The sequence below is a fragment of the Mauremys reevesii genome, linkage group 7 (assembly GCF_016161935.1).
Source record: "Mauremys reevesii isolate NIE-2019 linkage group 7, ASM1616193v1, whole genome shotgun sequence".
NCBI classification, from domain to species: Eukaryota; Metazoa; Chordata; order Testudines; family Geoemydidae; genus Mauremys; species Mauremys reevesii.
In genome coordinates, this window is record NC_052629.1 from 57,817,214 (window position 1) to 57,835,563 (window position 18,350).

Sequence of the window (18,350 nt, forward strand, 5' to 3'; positions counted from 1 at the left end):
TTTCCTTGTTTTGGCCCAGGAAAGGGGTGAAGAGAGGTGGAAGGGGAATAAATCAGACTCTTAGACTTCATCTAGTCTACAGTTTTGAGGGCTACAGGAACACGGGGCCAAATTGCCTCCTGGCATAACTCCATTAACTTCAGCAATTACTCCAGCTTACTTTGTCCTTGTGAGAACTCCCACTGCTACTATGTTACCAGTGGGAAATTCTTGCTAAAGAGGTTAGCAGCCACATCACCAAGGATACAGCTTCAGGTTATTGTAAGTGCTGATTGTCTCATATGATTTTATCTGTCTCATCAGACAATTAAATTTTTCCCTATAAAACCCATCTGGATGTGCCAACTACCTACTGAGAGCTCATGATCTGTAGAAGTCAACAGCCAATTTGAAGGTTTGCAAAGCCACCAACAGGTAACTAATTGCCATGCCAGGTCACCTGCATTTATCTTCCTGAAGGCAGTTTGGTTACTTTGCTTAACTTGCTTCTTCATATGTTTTTTTTAGCAGGGAGATTACAGTTAATGCATGTATAAAAACATGCGAACAACAGTCTGGGCAATGAAAAGTAGAAGCATGACTTGTCATGCACCGTAACAATAAGTGGTACAGGATTTAGTGATCAGATCTAGAGCTTAGCAAATAATTGATTTTTCACTTCAGTTGCCCAGCCAGAAAACCAAAAACATAAAATAAAAATAGCGGTTTGTGTTGAACTGAAACTGAACGGTTTTGTTTTTCCTCGACAAAACACAAAACTGAAAAAAAAAATTTCAGGTCAAATGCAACATTTCAAATGTCAATTAAAAATGGTTTCAAAAATCAAATGTAAATTTTAAGTGACATTTCAAAATGAAATATTAGTTCAAGTCAACATTTAGTTTCAAAAATGTCATTTTGAATTAACATTTCATTTTGAACACATCTAGGAAAAAAAAGTCAACATTTTCGTAACAAAAACAGTTGTGACTTTTCCAAAATTTTGGTTTTCAAGGTTTTTTTGGCCAGACTATTCCAAATTCAGGTTAAATTCTCAAATAGTTTCAGTGCCTTGCAAAAATGTCTCTCTCAGTGAATTTGTTATTCATTTGGGGCGGGGGGGCAGGAAATGTGCCCAGCTCAAATATATTCCTCACACAATATAAATCATAGCTATTTCCAAATGAATCAGCTGTGCTTTTCAATAGATTCTTCTAGAAAAGCTCAGTGAATGAGCTTCTTTATTTCTATATGACTTTCCAGCACACACATTAAACAAATATCCAGCTATCAAAGTTTTATTGCATGCATATAATTCATGCCATTTCACCTTCAGTGTGGTTAGTAAAAACAACCATGCAAACATGGCTTATAAACCTACTTTTCTGTGAACAGTTGCTCAGCATAGCTAGGGGGGCGGGGGAGGAGGAAGGGGGGAAGAAAGAAAAAAATCCATATGAAGACATTCCAAAGAGAATGAAGGAACTGTAGGAAATTATTTACTTATACAGACAGTCTTACCTAATGCAGTCTCAATGCAGCGGCATGGTCATTGGTTTTGAAATATGCTCTTAAAATGATAAAAAGCTTGGAATAAGTTTTGTCTTTTGGTCTGTCTGCTTTCAAAACTCTCAGCATTGTAAATTAAGTGAAGTAGCATTTGGGGAAAAAATTCTGCACACTTTATTTGAACCACAAAATTGCCTTTTTTGTTTCAAGGAGGAAAGAAATACACACTTATAGTTATCTTGCAGTAGCTCGTCAACTGGCTAAACTCCACACTCAGATCCAACATAACTGCTAAGTGAAACCAATGGGCATTGGACACATATCAGAGGACAAAATCTGATCCATTTGTCAGTCTTTCCATCTACTGCAAAATGAGTATTTATGGGCAGAGATGACAGAAATATGGACATCCATACAAGAAGTCACTATACTGCTTATATTAGCCGTAAGATGATACAGGAATGTAGCAATGGCTGGATGTTAAAATACCAGAGGCCTCACAGCCTTCCTGCCCACCCCCAAAAATCTTCAGTTTAAAAGATAAAATGTTTAGGATAGCTTGAGAACATTCTAACTGGACATTTGTAATTTTGATCCATACTGATACAGCCAATTTCACTAACTCTTCACATTGGGCTTTAAAATAGGTTGTACTACTTCTGGGAACACTCACTTAGTAAAGAACTGCTATAGTAAGAATAGGTATACTATCCTGATGCTACATTGATTGGTCAAATTCAAGACCAAAATGCAAATTTAAGGAAATTTTAAGATGATGACCTTATATAGCAAACTTCCCACTCCTAGAAGAAATAATTTGTATTTTGCTCTTCAAACAAGCAAATCTTGTGAATTCTGACAGCTGGTACTAATGAGTAAATAGTAATTAATTGCACAAGATTTTGTGATGCCAGGGACCAGTCAAAGCCAAGTACTACTTATTAAAAGATAGAAGGGTACCTGTTGCTCTTGTAAATAGATTTTACTTACTTGTGTAAGTACTGTTTAAACAAAGATGATTGCAACGTTTTCCAAAGAGCGTTACTCAAATCAGCTCAATAAATCCCCATGACATCAGAAGCTGGAAAGGTTTAAATGACTTGCACACCCTGTCCCTTTGAAAATGTAATAGGCTGACAATCTAGTGGAAAGTGATTAAAATGACTGGCTATTTCAGCCATTTTTAATACTACGGTGTGGTGTGTGTGTGTGTGAGAGAGTGAAATACGGTATTTGGTTATCTAGTTTCATATAAGATATTATGGACCCTAGTACAGTTTAAGAAAAATTGGTTTATCCATATCTAAGATTATACTTCATTTATCTGTTCTTATGTGGACATTAGACTACTGGAAAACATGCTGACTTATTTAGAGATTACAACTCCCCATAGTTCACTAGAATTTTTGCTATCATTGTATGATAAGTAAAAGATATTCGGTAGAAATAGTTGCAGTATATATAATGTAACTGTGACCACATTAACAAGCCTTTATTTATACAGGCTGTCACAGAACATTTCCTGCCTAAGTATATTGAATTATCAACAGTATGGAAACAATATTGGAAAGGTGATCTATTTTATTTCATTTATAAGACAACGGGTCAAATTCTGACTTTAGTTACACTAAGGGGACCAGTCTGATTTTATTGTGTTTCACTAGTATAATTAAAAGAAAGATTTGATTCTATGGGCCAAATTCAGCCTTGTGGAAGTGAGTGAAACTCAACTGATGTTAATAGAATTGCACCTGCTTGTGTGAGCCAAATTAGATTCACTGGACAAGGTTTTCCTAACTTAGGCACCTAACTTCAGGCACTTGAGTCAATGGGAGTGGAGGTGCTTACTTTAGATACCCAAGTTATGCATGTTTTGGGCAGTGAATCGACCAGATAAGCAGGTGCAATTCCATGGGTAACAACCATTGCACAATGCTAGACAAAAGGCCATTCTTCCCCATAAGTGCAATGACTGAATATTTAGTCTCCTTGTGTGTACAAAAGATGGTGTTATGCAAGTGTTGTTTGTAAACTACAAGAGATCCCTCCAAGTCCATTAAAAACTATCAAGCTTTCCATATTATAGGGTCCCTGCTTCACCAACTACCACTCAGCCATGCAGAAACTGCTGAACATGCTAGAAGACACAACCACACCAGCCCTGCCTAATTTCTGACCACCAAACCAGACAAACACACACTGTCCTGCTCTAGAACACTGTAGAATGTAGCCAGCTGACAGGAGCTGAGAACTATGAATTACCCTGCTTACACTTGATTGCTCCTTCCCAGAGAGGGGTTTCCTTTCATGAAGGAGACTCATTTATATGAGCTTGTGTATTGCTCTTGAATATTTACAAGAGAGGTCACCGTTAGGAGTCAGAATGTTCATTTTCTTAGCTGTAGCAGTCAGAAGAGCCAAGATTGCAGCTGTCTGAGGTACTGGAATTGCTATCACTTTTCTCTGTTTCCACAGGAAGTCTACTTGGGCAAGCCTTGGAGCCCAGCCCTATATGGTAGGCTGTTTGCTTGCTATATATCTTTTTGAGTAGCAAGCCCAGAGGGCATTAGAGTCCAACTGCCTTTGTTGGGTTTAGATAACCTCAGAACAAGTGAGGCCTTTCTCAGAATGGGGTCTGTTTGTTTGCTTAAGCAAAGGAGCCTCTCATGGTTTGTGATGATGGCTGGATTTCAGATCCACAGAATTATACAAGGTTGCCTTGTGGAGACAAAATGGCCTCAACTGATCACCCAGCCTTTGTTGGTTACAAGGAGCCGAACTAGAACTCAAGTGGTATAAGAGAAGCCTTCTCTTACTAGAAGGTCTATTTTCTAGACTTGACCGCTCCAGTATTTCTGGAGCCAGAGGCCTCAGAGTCAGGCTGGATATTTTCTTGTGAGCTAAAGAGGTAAGTGGAATGTGGGCACTCATGCCCGTGAACTAATAGACAACAGACCGAGTGTTGTTTTATGTGACTAAGCTATGGAGAACCAGGTCCGCATGGATGGCCAGTCTGGGAAAAAAAAAAAAAAGGAAGTTTTTTCATAACAAGAGCCGCAGTCTAGATGCACAGCACATTCTGAGCATAAAGAAAGTGATAACGGATGGTTTGTACCAGAGCAAAGGTCCAGGTCCAGAGAGATTTCTTCACCTGTGTCACACAATATCCAAAGCTGGGCTTGTTCATCAGTTCTGAAACACACACAATTCTTTAGAGGAAAAATGTGTTCTTGATGCCCTTGACAGGACCCATTGGCTTTCTTACACCACACTCCAAGTAGTGCTGGCAAAATTAATGAAGGATTGGCCAGAGAAGCATCTGAACTTTCCCACTGAACTTCCAGGCCTCCATTTATCAGTGTTACCATTTTAAAAGACAGACTTCCCTCAGATCACCTGGAAGCTGGATAAAATAACATGCCAACACTGGGAGTAGGAAGACACCACTTTTGTGAGTGGTTCTCTGATGATAGTGCCTGCTGTCCAGCAGTGATTCCTCTCGAACATCTGTGCCCAAGTCCCATGCTTTGAATGGGCAAAGAATGCTTCTGCTTTTTACCCCCCTTTGCTATTACATTGATGACAGATTAAAAGACCCTGGTTCTGAATCTGGATAGTCCAGGAATGCCTATGAAACCCCTACTCAGCTACCTATACTCAGATTACTCAGGTCAAGAGGGAAAATAAGCTGAGTGGGAGTGCAGTGAAAGAGGGAGGTATTGGCTAAGACACACAGAGTACTCCCCAATCCCTACATCCTGCCCATAGCTTCAAGGAACTGTGGATGGTCTATTGAGCGTGAAATCCAAGGTTTTGTGGGGTTGCTGGCAAGTTAGAACACGGGCACAACAAGCTTCTCATGGATGAGTCAATATAAGTGACGATCCAAATTCTGTTGTACAAGTTAAGTTTCAACTCTAGTACAGTCACTAAGAGACAATACTGGGGCTATTCAGGGAAGATGTTAGAAGCGTAATTATGTGTGTGTTTATTTCTGTATGATCCAAAACTCCTCTGCATATGTCATAGGGGACAATGGTAGTGTGCAAACTTGCTAGGGATTATTATGCATCAACACCATTCTGATAACACCAATTAATGTGGATGAACCCACAATTTATTTTAACAAACATCAAATCTGGGTTTAAAAAAAAAAGAGAGCCAGATCCTTTTATAATCAATAGACCCACTTGTAGTTTGCATTCAAGATAAGGGCAGTCAGATCTCATGCTTCTAGGTCTCAAATGATTCCAGGGATGGAAAGTTTCCTACCCCTGTAAAACATTATTCAGCTGAGGCCTGACCCTCTAAGATACTAACTGAACACATCTCCTTAAAAATGCTAAGCACCCTACCACTTCTCAGGAGTGGCTCAGCAGTTTACAGGAGCCAGCCTTTGTGACATGTGACACATCCCTGGGCAATGCTCTGGAACTGCTCCCCACAAAGCCAGTCAGGACTTTGGGGAGCCTCCTCTCCCTTGGAGCAGACTGTTTTCAGGGCAAGAACCTCACACGTCTTCACCTCCTGGGTCTCTCCTTGGAGCATTCAGCATCCTCTGCCCCTCCGTGCGCTTCCCACAGCGAGCCCGCCCCAGCGGGGTCCTGGGGAAGCCACAGAGTCCTGCACCCTCACTTTGCAGTCAGACGTGACTCTCAGCCAGCCAGTAAAACAGAGGTTTATTAGATGACAGGAACACGGTCTAAAACAGAGCTTGTAGGTACAGCGAACGGGACCCCTCAGCTGGGTCCATTCTGGGGGGGCAGCAAGCCAGACCCCCATGTCTGCACTTCACTCCTCATCCCCAGCCAGCTCCAGACTGCCAATCCCCTCCAGCCCCTCCTTCTCTGCTCAGTTCCTTTCCTGGGCCAGAAGGTCACCTGATCTCTTTGTCTCCAACACCTTCAGCTGGCACCTTTGCAGAGAAGGGGCCCAGGCCATCAGTTGCTAGGAGACAGAGTGCCAGGCATTTAGGTGCACTGGCCCTTTGCTCTGTAGCAATCACACACCCTTATTCCATCACCTAGATACTTAAGAACTGCATAGAGGACACTGAGGCACCAACACAGTATTCAGAGAAAACATTAAGAACATTCCTAGTTCGCCACAACACACATTATAGATTTTTTTTTTTGAACTTCCTCTGAATCAAGTGTGGGCCACTATACTTGATGGACTAGAAGTCTGACTGACCAAGAAAAATACTGTAGACTAATCCTCCAGTCAAAGGTAGTTTTGGATTAAGGACTGCAGATTCATAGATTTCAAGGCCAGAAGGAATCATTATGATCTACCAGTCTGACCCTCCTTCACAGACCATAACCTTTCAGCCAGTAATTTCTGCATCAAGAGTATAACTTGTGGTTCATTCAGTCCTATGTTCTGAAGTGCATTGAGAACAAAGATCAATGGAAAACAAATCAATACTTGCATATTTGTAAGTTATAAAAAGCATCATCACCACCAGCAGCAGCAATTATAAGGCACCACTCGGAGTGGTACAAGTGCATTCTACATGGCTTGGACCTGAGGTCCAATGGGTTTTCCCCTAGTACAGGGAGCACATAGCCCAGGACCCCCTGCAGCACTCTGTCCGTAATGGCAGATTAGAAAACCCTTTGCCAGTTTTATTACTACTTTTATTTCAGTAGCACTTAGAGACTCCCAAGGCTGTGGCACTCCACTGTGCTAGGCACTGTACTAGCACACAGTAAGAAATGGTCCTTGCCCCCCAGGCACTGACAATTTAAGGGTGAGTTTTTCCAAAGTTGCTCAGGGATTTAGGCACCCAAGTCGCACAGAAAGTCATTTGGACTTCTGCCCCTAAATCCCTCCAGCACTTTGGAAAGCCTCCCCTGAACAAACAAGACAGACCAAGGAAGAATTATAATCACTGTACAGACTTGAAATCAGGGCACAGAGAGATTTAAGCAACTTGCCTAAGATCATGCAGGAAGTCTGTGTCTGAGGTGGGAACAGAACCCAGATTTCCCAAGTCCCAGTCCCAGAGCCTTAGCCATTCATAACCATGTCTTAATGGTAAGCCTACCTCTCTACAGACTAAATGCACTGGGTGATGGAGCCAATACATCACAACCGGAGAGTTTAGCTGGAGTTTGTTTCAGTTAAAATAAACTAATTGAATAACCAAGCTGGGAAATGGTTTGGACACTATACATACAGCAGGCACATTTGTCTCAGTTCCTTATGTGCAATGTTCTACAATTAATGGATGTAAAGCTCAGGCCCGATTATGTCTGCTGCCCAGCAGTCAAGCTGCAATAGCAAGTTCTGTGTATTTTCTATCTCTCTCTGTGTGTATAGCATTAGCTTCACTAATTCAGCATCATCATAGGCAGAGCCAAGTCAAACCCTCTATTTGGCTTCAGCTTGACCAGCAGTTCTGTCTGAACAGTCACTGTGACCTCAGTCCAAACAAACACCACTGCTTAAAGCTGGCAGTATTATCCCCTTAACAATCTGACACCTCCTTAATATGGGAATTAAAAATGTGGAGGCATGATGAGTTTAAATGGCTACACTGTGTGTGGTTCATTCCCTGTGATGCTAATGCTACAATAATTCCGCAAAGTCCCTTGAATGGACGGAGGCTTCTTCCTTAAGAAAGTCAAATGAACAATATTTACTTCAGGGTTGGCTGCATCTGTTAGGAAAGAGAAGGATCAAAGCTAAAACAATTGTAAACATTTTTATAATTAAAAAAAAATCTTTAAATATAGAGTTCTGAGTTTATTAACCAAATGAGAAGTTTTCATGTAAGAAATGACAAACAGCACAGATGAGAAGGGTGGTCTTGTGTTAGAGGCACTGGACTCAACTCTGGAGATCTAGGTTCTATTCTGGACTCTGCTGAAAATGTCTAACATGACCTCGGAGAAGTCACTTTCTCTCTCTCTCTGACTCAGCTCCTCATTTGTAAAAAATGGGATGATAATACTTCACCTGTCCGTCTTGTCTGTATAGGTGGAAATGCTCAAATGTGTGCTTAACTTTGAGTACATTGCTATCAGTGCGGCTACTGAATATTTAGCACAAACGTAAGGATTTGCAGGATCAGAGCCTTGGATTGTAAGATCTTTGGGGCAGGGAACGTTCATACCTGTCTGTACCTAGCACAACTGGCCATTGATCTCAACTGGGGACTCCACACACTATTGTAATACAATAATTAACAGTAGACCATGATCACCAACAAAAAGACATCTAACATGCCATTAACACCATATTCCAGAAATACACAAAGTAAATGTCCCACAAGACGGTTCATTTTTCAGTATTTCATTGACCACTTCAAGCCTTTTTCCATCAGGATATATTTACAGAAAGGTAAAATCTTTGAGTCCCATAGATAAGTCAATTCAGTCTTCACCTGTACTGGTGGGACAAGTTCATTCCCAGCGCTGCTTCACTGATTCCAGTGCAGTGACCTCAGCGATCACTTTGGCCCACTGAGAGCTTTAGAAAATATTCAATAACTACAATCACTTTTGTTTTTCTAGGGAACTGGGAAAGGAAAGGGAAAACAAAAAGCATTACCTATAAAGCAGAGCAACAAAATACACAAAGAGGTGAAGCACAACTCCAACTATAGCACCATAAGGAGGCAGAAGGGATCCAGGGGAAGTGATGTCCGCGGCTCCAGCCCCAGGTACAGCCCTGGGACTGTCCATCACTCGTAAGGAGCAAGCTAGTTCTAAGTCACACAGCAATATTCTCCAACCTTTGCCAGAAAGGATCATAGTCTTCCTCTTCTCTGGAGCATTCCCTGGGAGTTCTGTTCTTTAAAACCTTGGAGTAGAGAAACTGTGCCGCAAAATTCATAGCAATTCCCAGTGTTAGCCAAAGCGGCGAGACCCCAGGCAACTGACCCACTTGCCTTTGGAACGTACTGCCCCTGTCAAGCCTGGGAGGGATGTGTGATCTGTAGGCGACTTGCAGTAAGCAGCTCTCCAATGCTAGACAGGGCAAAAGAAATGACTTTGAGAATTGGCTGCTGCTATTTAAAGAGATTATTTCCCAGGCCAGCCTGTCCCTGTCAATTTAAGTCAGGGCCTGGATTATACTTAGGTGATATTCAGTTGGCAGAACACGTAAAGCTTTAGATACTTAGCTACAGAGCATGATCTAGGTTTGTTAAATGGTTCATGAAGTTAGCAACATTGACTTCTGCAGAAAAACCACAAGGAAAGGCTGCCACTTTCCCGAGGGGGTCATAATGGTTTGTGAATTCACAATGGGGCATTTTACAGATACCTGGATTTTATATTATTTAACCCACAAGCTTAGGAAGCAGAGTTTTGCCATGCTGGATCCTTGGAAGTCTGGAATCCAAGCCCTGAATTCAGCAGTGTCAGTTGCAGAGTTGCTGAGTGATGGGATGCTTTGCTCAGGGTCTTCAGAGTACGAGAAAAGTCTACACAGTTCATTCAGGGAAAGTAGGAAGACGAGCCCTTTGGGGTTAGAGGCAGAAGATTGCAGTGACGTGTCTCTGAGCTCAGTTCTGACCCCTGGTATACGGGTGCTGTAAAGGAGCATTACTAAAAATCAGTGGCAGAGGTACAGAGCTGCAAGACTTATGTATTATTGGTGGGGAAAGATACGTCATCATTCATCATTCACCAGCGTCATGCATCTTCCTCCTTTACCCTGACTTGGGACAGGCAGATGGCCCCAAAGGACCTCTCTGGTGGAGTTAAAGATACGTCAGGAACAGGGAATTTCACTTCTTTCCCAAGTGACAGAGCATAAGATTTAGACTGCTTGGGAACCCCTACATTACCGCAGACTTGTCAATTGTACCACCACAGTCTAGATCATTTTTTCCTCCTTATTCCACACAACAGGCCTGTAGGCATTCACCCCCTCATCCGTACTCCCCAAGTGGTGACACAGTTGCTTCACTCTCCCTCAGCTCTCCATACTTCCCCCACTTCCAGTTCTCCCACTCATCAGCTGTTTCGGGTGGGGAGGTGGCCTTGGCTGGGAGCCATGAGAGGCCATGCTACACGTGGTGTCACCTCGGCAGAGTGCCATGGGTGCAGACACACCATGTTCAGGTCAGTGGCTACAGCCAGAGCCCTCAGTCTTGTACATGTCAGCTAAGACCAGAGCCAGTTTATTAAGGGGCAAGGAGGGAAGGTGAGTGGACTTTCAAGGAGTCATCAGCTGCTTTACCTGGAGAACATTTGAAGAGTGGGGGTGGAGTGGGTATAGGGTGACCAGATGTCCCGATTTTATAGGGACAGTCCCGATTTTGGGGTCTTTTTCCTATATAGGCTCCTATTACCCCCCACCCCGTCCCGATTTTTCACACTTGCTGTCTGGTCACCCTAAGTGGGTAAAGGTTCACACTGCTCCTATTGATATAAACCAGTGCTATTTATTTCAAATGCTCTGAGAATTTACAAGCATTTATGAGGCACTCCTAACTAATTGCCAAGTGCACTTCACATGGTTTCGATTAAAGACAAAAACATTTCCCAAGGCATAGGGAGCCCCTGCAGCATTGCTGCTTTCAGAGCAGAGATGGGGAAAACCTGCACTGAATGCTAGGGAGAGAGAAACGAGGACCATATATTTCAGGTATAACAAACGCTGTGAATGCCCCAGGCTGGCCTGACACCCCTAGGTTGAAAAACACTGTTGTAGATGCTGAAGACTGCGGTCACCGTTTTAAAGATGCTACAAGCCAAAAAGTAATACTAATTTTCCATTCTATCACCTCTCACAAACCAGCTTCTTAGGAATTTATTTTACTCTTTTAATACATGGGGAAGCTGAGGCACAGAGAGTGACTGACCCGGAGTCAAGCAGTGAGTCAGTGGCAGAGCTGGGAACAGAACCCATGAAGCCAACTTCTGCCAATGACCACATATTTTTAGGTTTGTACAGCACCTAGCACAAAGGGATCCACGTTCGGGACCATGAGGCACTACTACTATTGTTTGTATTATGGTAACAGGGAATCCTTAGAACTATTTTGCCTACCAGCTGCCAGCCAGTTTACCAAGTTGAGGCTATTCTGGGGAGAAACATTCAAAACTAACTGCCATCCTGCAAAGACACTCTCCAACTGCTGGGAGAAGACACTTCCACAGTGAGATTCAAGTCCATGTCAAGTGTCCATATCCCAGACTGAAAGCCTTGCCAATTAAGTTTAGGCTGGAAATGCTGACTGAGCTGTAACTCAGAAGGTGCTGCATTACCATAATTGCTCTAAGTTAACAGCCATTTTCCAAGCTGCTATTTCCTTAATGAGAGATAAACGGTTAAATATGCCTTATTATTAGAGGTCTCTTCCTCTCATTCTTGCCTGTCAAACTTCATTGTCACTGAAAGCTTCTTATGCTCTGCTGGCTTGCACTGCCCAGACACACGCTGGCCCTGCTTACACACTACACCACACGTGCACTTGCTTTCTCTTTTGAAGCAACCAGATTTTATCACCCTTTGTGGGCACCAATTTTATTTTGAATGTCTATAGTTATTTCCCTGACCTTGACCGCTCTCTCTCTCACTTAAACCCTCTTCATAGCTAGGCAGCCTTCATCTAGGAAGTTAATCTGGTCTTTCCCTCTCCCTAACACCCTTCTCCAGGAAATTCTATTTCCTTCCTTTTTGCTACTGCTATTATTGGAAGGAGTCAGATTATCATGGTGCACTTCCCACTGCTGTCCAAAAACCCGAAACATCCAAGCCTGTCTCCAGTACTGAGTATTAAACCCTAGAGTTACTAATGAGGCACACTATTCCCTTTTTTCTTTACGGAGACCAAGGAACCTGTCTCAGACTCTGTGCACCTTTGACTTAACATTAAGAAGGTCATACATATCCATATAAAGATACCTCAAAATAATTTATCTAATGCACATCAAGATTTAACAGAGGTGATCAAAAATTTTTAATTCAGAAATTGGAATTGTATAAAAATGATTCCCCCCCACCCAAAAAAAATGTTATTGTTGATTGTTTTCCTGTTTCTCTTAACAGGTAAAAACAATTTCCAAAGAGATTTGCGCCCGCCCGCCTGCCCGCACACACACACACACACACACTCTTACTCCCCCTCACCCCCCAATAGTAGGTAATGGTAAGAATGTGTGATAACAGCTGTGACGAGTTGAAAGTGTTACTTTCTGTCTGTTAAACACTTTCAGACAAAGCCATATTTTCACCTTTCAGAGCAATGCTTCCGAACACTTAACAGTGTTTCCTCACACAGTAAGAAAGTGGGTGTGGACACTTTCCAACCTTTTCAAAATTTCCTATGGGAAAATTTCAAAAGGGGATTTTTCCTGCAAATAATTTCATGGGGAAAAAATCATGGTTTTCCAACAAGCTCTAAAATTAAGGGCTTGCCTACACTGCCCAACAGTTTGGATTACAGGGCTGTGAATAGCAACACACACACCAAAGTGCGGCACTGTAACTCCCACGTCTGGACATGAACTAAAAAGTTCCTAGTTTGCATTAATGTAGTCCTGTTTGAAGAGGACAAAGTTAACGTGACCACAGTGTCCACATCGGGCAGTAACAGTGCAGGACGTGAGTGCGCACTGCTATTCACATCCCAGTAGTCTGAACTGTGAGGCAGTGCAGACATAGTCTAAGAGACCCCTCCGGTGGGACTTAATTTTAGTAAATCCTGAAGCACCTAAAACCAGGGCAGCTAAACACTGGTTAAGGGATTAAAAGATGGCCCAAAACCCAAATTGCAGATGAAGCAATGAACATCTCACTCTAACAGATACAACCAAAACCCAGAGTCACATCACTGCAGAACTCCAATGGTTCCAATCCATACAGCCCTCTGCTTTAGGGAGTTTGAATTCAGCCCAGTACAGAGATAGAATGAGCTTCAAACTTTTGATCAAAACTCAGATCCAGGAGGTTGGTGCCATCTTTAATTGCAAATTTTATGTATAATCTGCAACAATTAATTAGTGAGAGCAGAAGAAGAGCTTGAAATGGCCTATTCACAATGGAAAATGAAATTAGTTCATGCTCCTATATCAACACTTTGCTATAAATATTCCTAGCCTTGATTCAGCAAAGCATTTAAGCAAATGTTTAACTTTAAGCACATGCTTTGCTTAATAGGGATGGTCTGGTTTTAAGCACATACTTGATGCTTTGCCAAATCAGGGCCTAATCCAGTACAAAACTATAGTATTTGAACTGTGTTAACTATATCATCATAAGCAACAACAACATGGTAGTTTTAACAGTCTTATTCCTCAGTAATTCATTGACTTTTCAGGCCTCCCCTCCTTCCACTCCCCCCGGCAAAGCCTTGTAATTGCTAGAGGTACTTTACTTGATCATTCAGACCAGCATAAACATAGCAAAGAAACCCTGAGGTTAGCCCCCACAGCTGGTCAAGTGGACACTGACAGTTGAAGTCATCACGGTGGGGTCACCACACTAGCTCTCACACTGCCACCAAATGCAACTACTGACAGCTGTGAGAAGGACATCAGTCCCCTGGGAGCCGCAGTGAAACATTACATATAGGCCACCAAACAGCCTTTTTGTCACTACTAGCCAGCGACAGATTTGAACTAATGACCTAGAAGTGAAAGATTCTCTATCTCATTAGCAATCCCCTCAATGAGCCATCCAATTCCCTATAAATCCCTTTTTCCAATATTAGTCCCAGTAAGTCAGTTGTTTGCAAGCTTTAGTAACTATCATGGTTGACTGAGCGACTCACAAGGTGCCTTGTTCCCTGCTTGGTTCTGCAGCAAGCAGCATACTTACGCTTCTACAGTACACCATCTATTTTAAGGATGGTGCAGATAACCCTTCACATGTAATCTCACCATCTGCCTCGTGGATATGAATTACCAGACGTCCCACAATTAGCTCTTGCATAGCACTGGGTAAAGTACGTTGTGTTAGGTTCAATCATTTTGAACCAGTTCTGAAACTGGAAAAGAGCATGTCCTTCGGGATAGGCCATCTCATTAACCTCTTAGCAGCAGAGTGCAAAGGGACGTCACCTAACTATTTGGGGAATGGTCTGTGCATGTATTTAAAGAACAGTAATCTAACTTCCAAGTCAGCTTGCTACAATGATTTTGGATGTGTTCAAGGTTCTAGCCACACTCTTTAAATAGCCCTAAGAGCCCTTGTAATTGCTGACTAAATATTTTAAAGGATTTACTAGACTATTAGCCTTAGTAATACCCCATGGCAGTGAGTTGCCTAGGACACATTGTCGCTTTCAATCTCTTCCTCATTCATTAACTCCCCACATTGTGTGTAAGAAATGTGGGGCTTCGGATTCACACTTCTCAGACTCCTTGAATATCTGGTTGCAACAAGCTGAACAGAGGAAGCACATGAGCCCTAACTTTCAGCCTTCTTCTGTGAAGAAGGAGGAGGGATAGCTCAGTGGTTTGAGCATTGGCCTGCTAAACCCAGGATAGTGAGTTCAATCCTTGAGGGGGCCATTTAGGGATTGGTCCTGCTTTGAACAGGGGATTGGACTAGATGATCTCCTGAGGTCCCTTCCAACCCTAATAATCTATGATTCTATGAAGCAGTTTAACTCAGAAACCAAATTTACTACTATCACATTTTGCTGATCTTGCATGGACTTTTTGTTCTCTGACTCAGCTTTAAATGCCAAGTATTGCAATTATGATCTCAAAATGCATTTCATAGGAATGCAATTAGTACTGCAATGGTATGGGAAGTAACCACAATTTTGAATCAAAACAATTTGAACAGGGCTGCAGAGTTAGGGCTTTATCCTACAGAGAGTCACTGCTTTGTATATTTCACTGTTCAGAGTCCCAGTGACTTCTCCACACAGTAAGAATTGCAGAGCCCATTTCACCCAAAAGGATCGTAAGTACATTATACAATTTAAGTGACATACAGGGTTCCATTTATTCCCCACTGAAATGCAGCAACCTCCAAGCCAGAATGCTGTTGAAGAACATACAATAACCAACACAGGAAGGAAAAACTATCTTTCACAATTAAAATTATGAGAATTTAAATAGACAAGAAAATGAACCTGGTGGCCTGGCTAAATTTCAGCCTGAATAACACCCCTATTCAAATACAAAACAATTGCTATGAGATCTTTAAAGACCATAAGGGGTCAAGATCTCAAAGCAGAGAACTTCCAAAAAAAACAGTGTTCTTTAAAATACCACACTGTAGCTCAATACTGACCTAAAAGGGAAGAGATCCGCCATCTCCACACTATGCAGCATTTTAAGAGCCTCTTATACACCCCACACCCACACTTTATTTGGAGCAGGGAGATTGCAAACCCAGGTAGCATCATGACTGTAGGCACATCTAGCAAATGGGTCTCAAGTGAAGCCAGCGTTCTGTCAGAGACCCTTTAATTTTATAAAGAGAATCTTTTCCATTACTTTACACAATATACCACAACCCCCACATGGTTCAGATGTTTGCGATATTTTATTCTGGGTCTTTAATTCACTACCAGTGTGACAAGTTTTACCTACTGTAGCATTTTATGCCAATACCGGAGATGAACTCATCTTCAGGGTGAATGTCACATGGTAATCCTTAATCTTTTGCATCAGCACATGAACACTTTACCTTCAGTGAAACTCAGATCAGGTGAAAAGATATAGACAGTAATAACTGATTGCAGGACAGAACCCTTAGTCTTTTTATACAAATGTTTGTGCTAACTTTTATGCATCTTGGTGGTACATTCCTGACACACAGAGTCATAAAAACACTCTACATGCTGTACTGGACTCATTAAGGTACATCTTATTCCCCAAACAGCCTGCCCTTGGCACTGACCACTCCCTCTTCTCATGAAAGACATCCCAAGGCTGTGTAATGCTTTCCACATGTGAAAGAACAGCTTGCTTGTTTCACTGCAGCCCTTGTTTAGAAGGTTCTGTGCTGTCCTTTTTCCAGAGTCAACACAAAAACAAAGTGATCGTGTTGGCTTTTAAAATGGGGCAGGAGGGGAAATTCACTTGCATGAAACCAGAGTGAACTCATTTTGGACAGCACAAGAGACTATTATCCTAGTAAAGAAAACCTCCCTTGAATTATGTCACTTAAAGGTGGGTTCACAGGATGTAGTTAAGTTTTCCATATCTAAGATGAGTAATATTTCCAACATAAGCATACAATGGCATGGGTGGGAACGGCATGTCTCCAAGGTGGAGGGATCTTTGGGGAATTTGATTAGCTACAAAAGGAGGGAAAATGGGGCCTATGGTAAAGCCAACACTCAAAGTTGTAAAACAAGGCAACACAGGAAAACAAAATGATCACTTAGAATTATGCTGTGCAGTGATGCAACTGACATTTTACAGAACATCGTTATATAAAAACTAATGTGGCCACACAAAATGTGAAGGAACACAACCACAGGTGGGGACCAAATGGCTGTGTTTGTCACACTACACACACACAACACTAAAGCTTCACTATGTTCTCTGGTCATGTTCTGCTAGACTCCAACAGAACAGACTGTGATGGTTACCAGAGGGCTCACACACCATTTACAGGGACGCCTGGGGGGGGGGGGGGTGGCGCAAGTGGGGCCATTTGCCCTAGGCCCCGAGCCCCACAGGGGCCCCGTGAGCCCTGGCCCGGCAGCGGTCCGGATCTTCAGCAGCATTTCAGCGGCGGGGGGCCCTTCAATGCTGCCGAAGATGCTGAGCGACTGAAGAACCCCCCTGCCTCAGAAATGCTGCCAAAGATCTGGACCGCCGCTGGCTGAGTACAAGCGCCGCAGCTCCCCCGCTTTGCCCCAGGCCCCCTGAATCCTCTGGGCAGCCCTGACCATTTAAAAAGGATAATACCTAACGTCTATATTTATTGTTGTGCACTAAAGCATCTCTCTAACTGCCAAGACAGATGTATCCGATGCAAAATGTGGACAAAAAAAATTACTTATGCAGGCAACTGATTGCTGTGGGATTCATTTCTTCAGCATAAGTAAATTTTTATACTTTTTGTTTCATGCTTCATTTCTGATTTAAACCATATTCAACAATGAAAGTGAAACAACTCCCAGTTTGATGGAAGGAAGGTAACTTTGGCACTAAAATGAGGGTGCCAGAAAGTAGTGCACCAAAATGACCTGTGGTTTAATGCCATAAATGAGGCTTCTGCTTGCCTTAATGTTAAAAAACATCATTTTAACACAGGCAGAAGTAGCGACAGTACTAGCACTGCAGATACACAGAAATGTCTAACAAATCATTTAGAACCAACATATTATATTGACCAGGGAAAACGATATCTAGATAGAGAAGCATGAATAAATTCATATTATGCAACCACACCAGTCTTTAAATGTATCATTCCCCTTTTACAGGCACTAGCATCCCTTGCTGACACCAGCATTGTCCCTCAGATGAGTGGTAGCAGATGTCTGGGGCCTTGCAGGTTGGCTTCCCAGTTCAGAAGAAATCAGTAACTCAGATCCTATGTTTAGTTTGCACTATTTACACATGTCAGTCCTGGAACAGAGGTGGTCAAATCATCACGCAGGGCAACCCCATTTTTCAGAAATCACAGCCCAAAATTAATGTCCGGTTACTAGGAATTAACTCTGCCCCAAGAATTTACTCTAATCAGAGATCAAGCTCTGATGCCGCCTCACAGCTCCTTCTCCAAGGACCCTTTCCCTACACACAAACTTGCAAAACAAACTTAGCAACAACACAGCTTGTGTGCCAAGATGGCACTTTTGATTGCTTGCACACTTAGAAAGAACTCAGAAGAAAACTATGTAATAGCACCACTGGGGGACACCTGCCAGAACAGCATAATAAAGACCAATCAGACCAAAATAGACAAGAAAAATTAGCATCAGAAAA

General features: G+C 42.4%; 1 protein-coding gene across 8 annotated transcripts in view; it reads right to left on the bottom strand.

Annotated features, from left to right (window-relative positions):
- LOC120368875 (putative threonine dehydratase) overlaps window positions 1-18,350 on the bottom strand; it is a 99,215-nt gene that overhangs the window by 38,398 nt on the left and 42,467 nt on the right. For 2 of the 8 annotated variants that reach the window (XM_039481568.1, XM_039481567.1), the window contains exon 2: window positions 9,230-9,464. The exons of 3 other annotated variants lie outside the window; for them this stretch is intronic. In XM_039481568.1, coding sequence (XP_039337502.1) covers window positions 9,230-9,330 — 101 coding nt within the window. In that variant the 5' untranslated portion in view covers window positions 9,331-9,464. Of the gene's footprint in view, window positions 1-1,360; window positions 1,388-8,878; window positions 8,995-9,045; window positions 9,465-18,350 lie in introns of those variants that run through there. 3 more of the 8 variants (XM_039481563.1, XM_039481564.1, XM_039481570.1) reach the window with 3 other exon arrangements.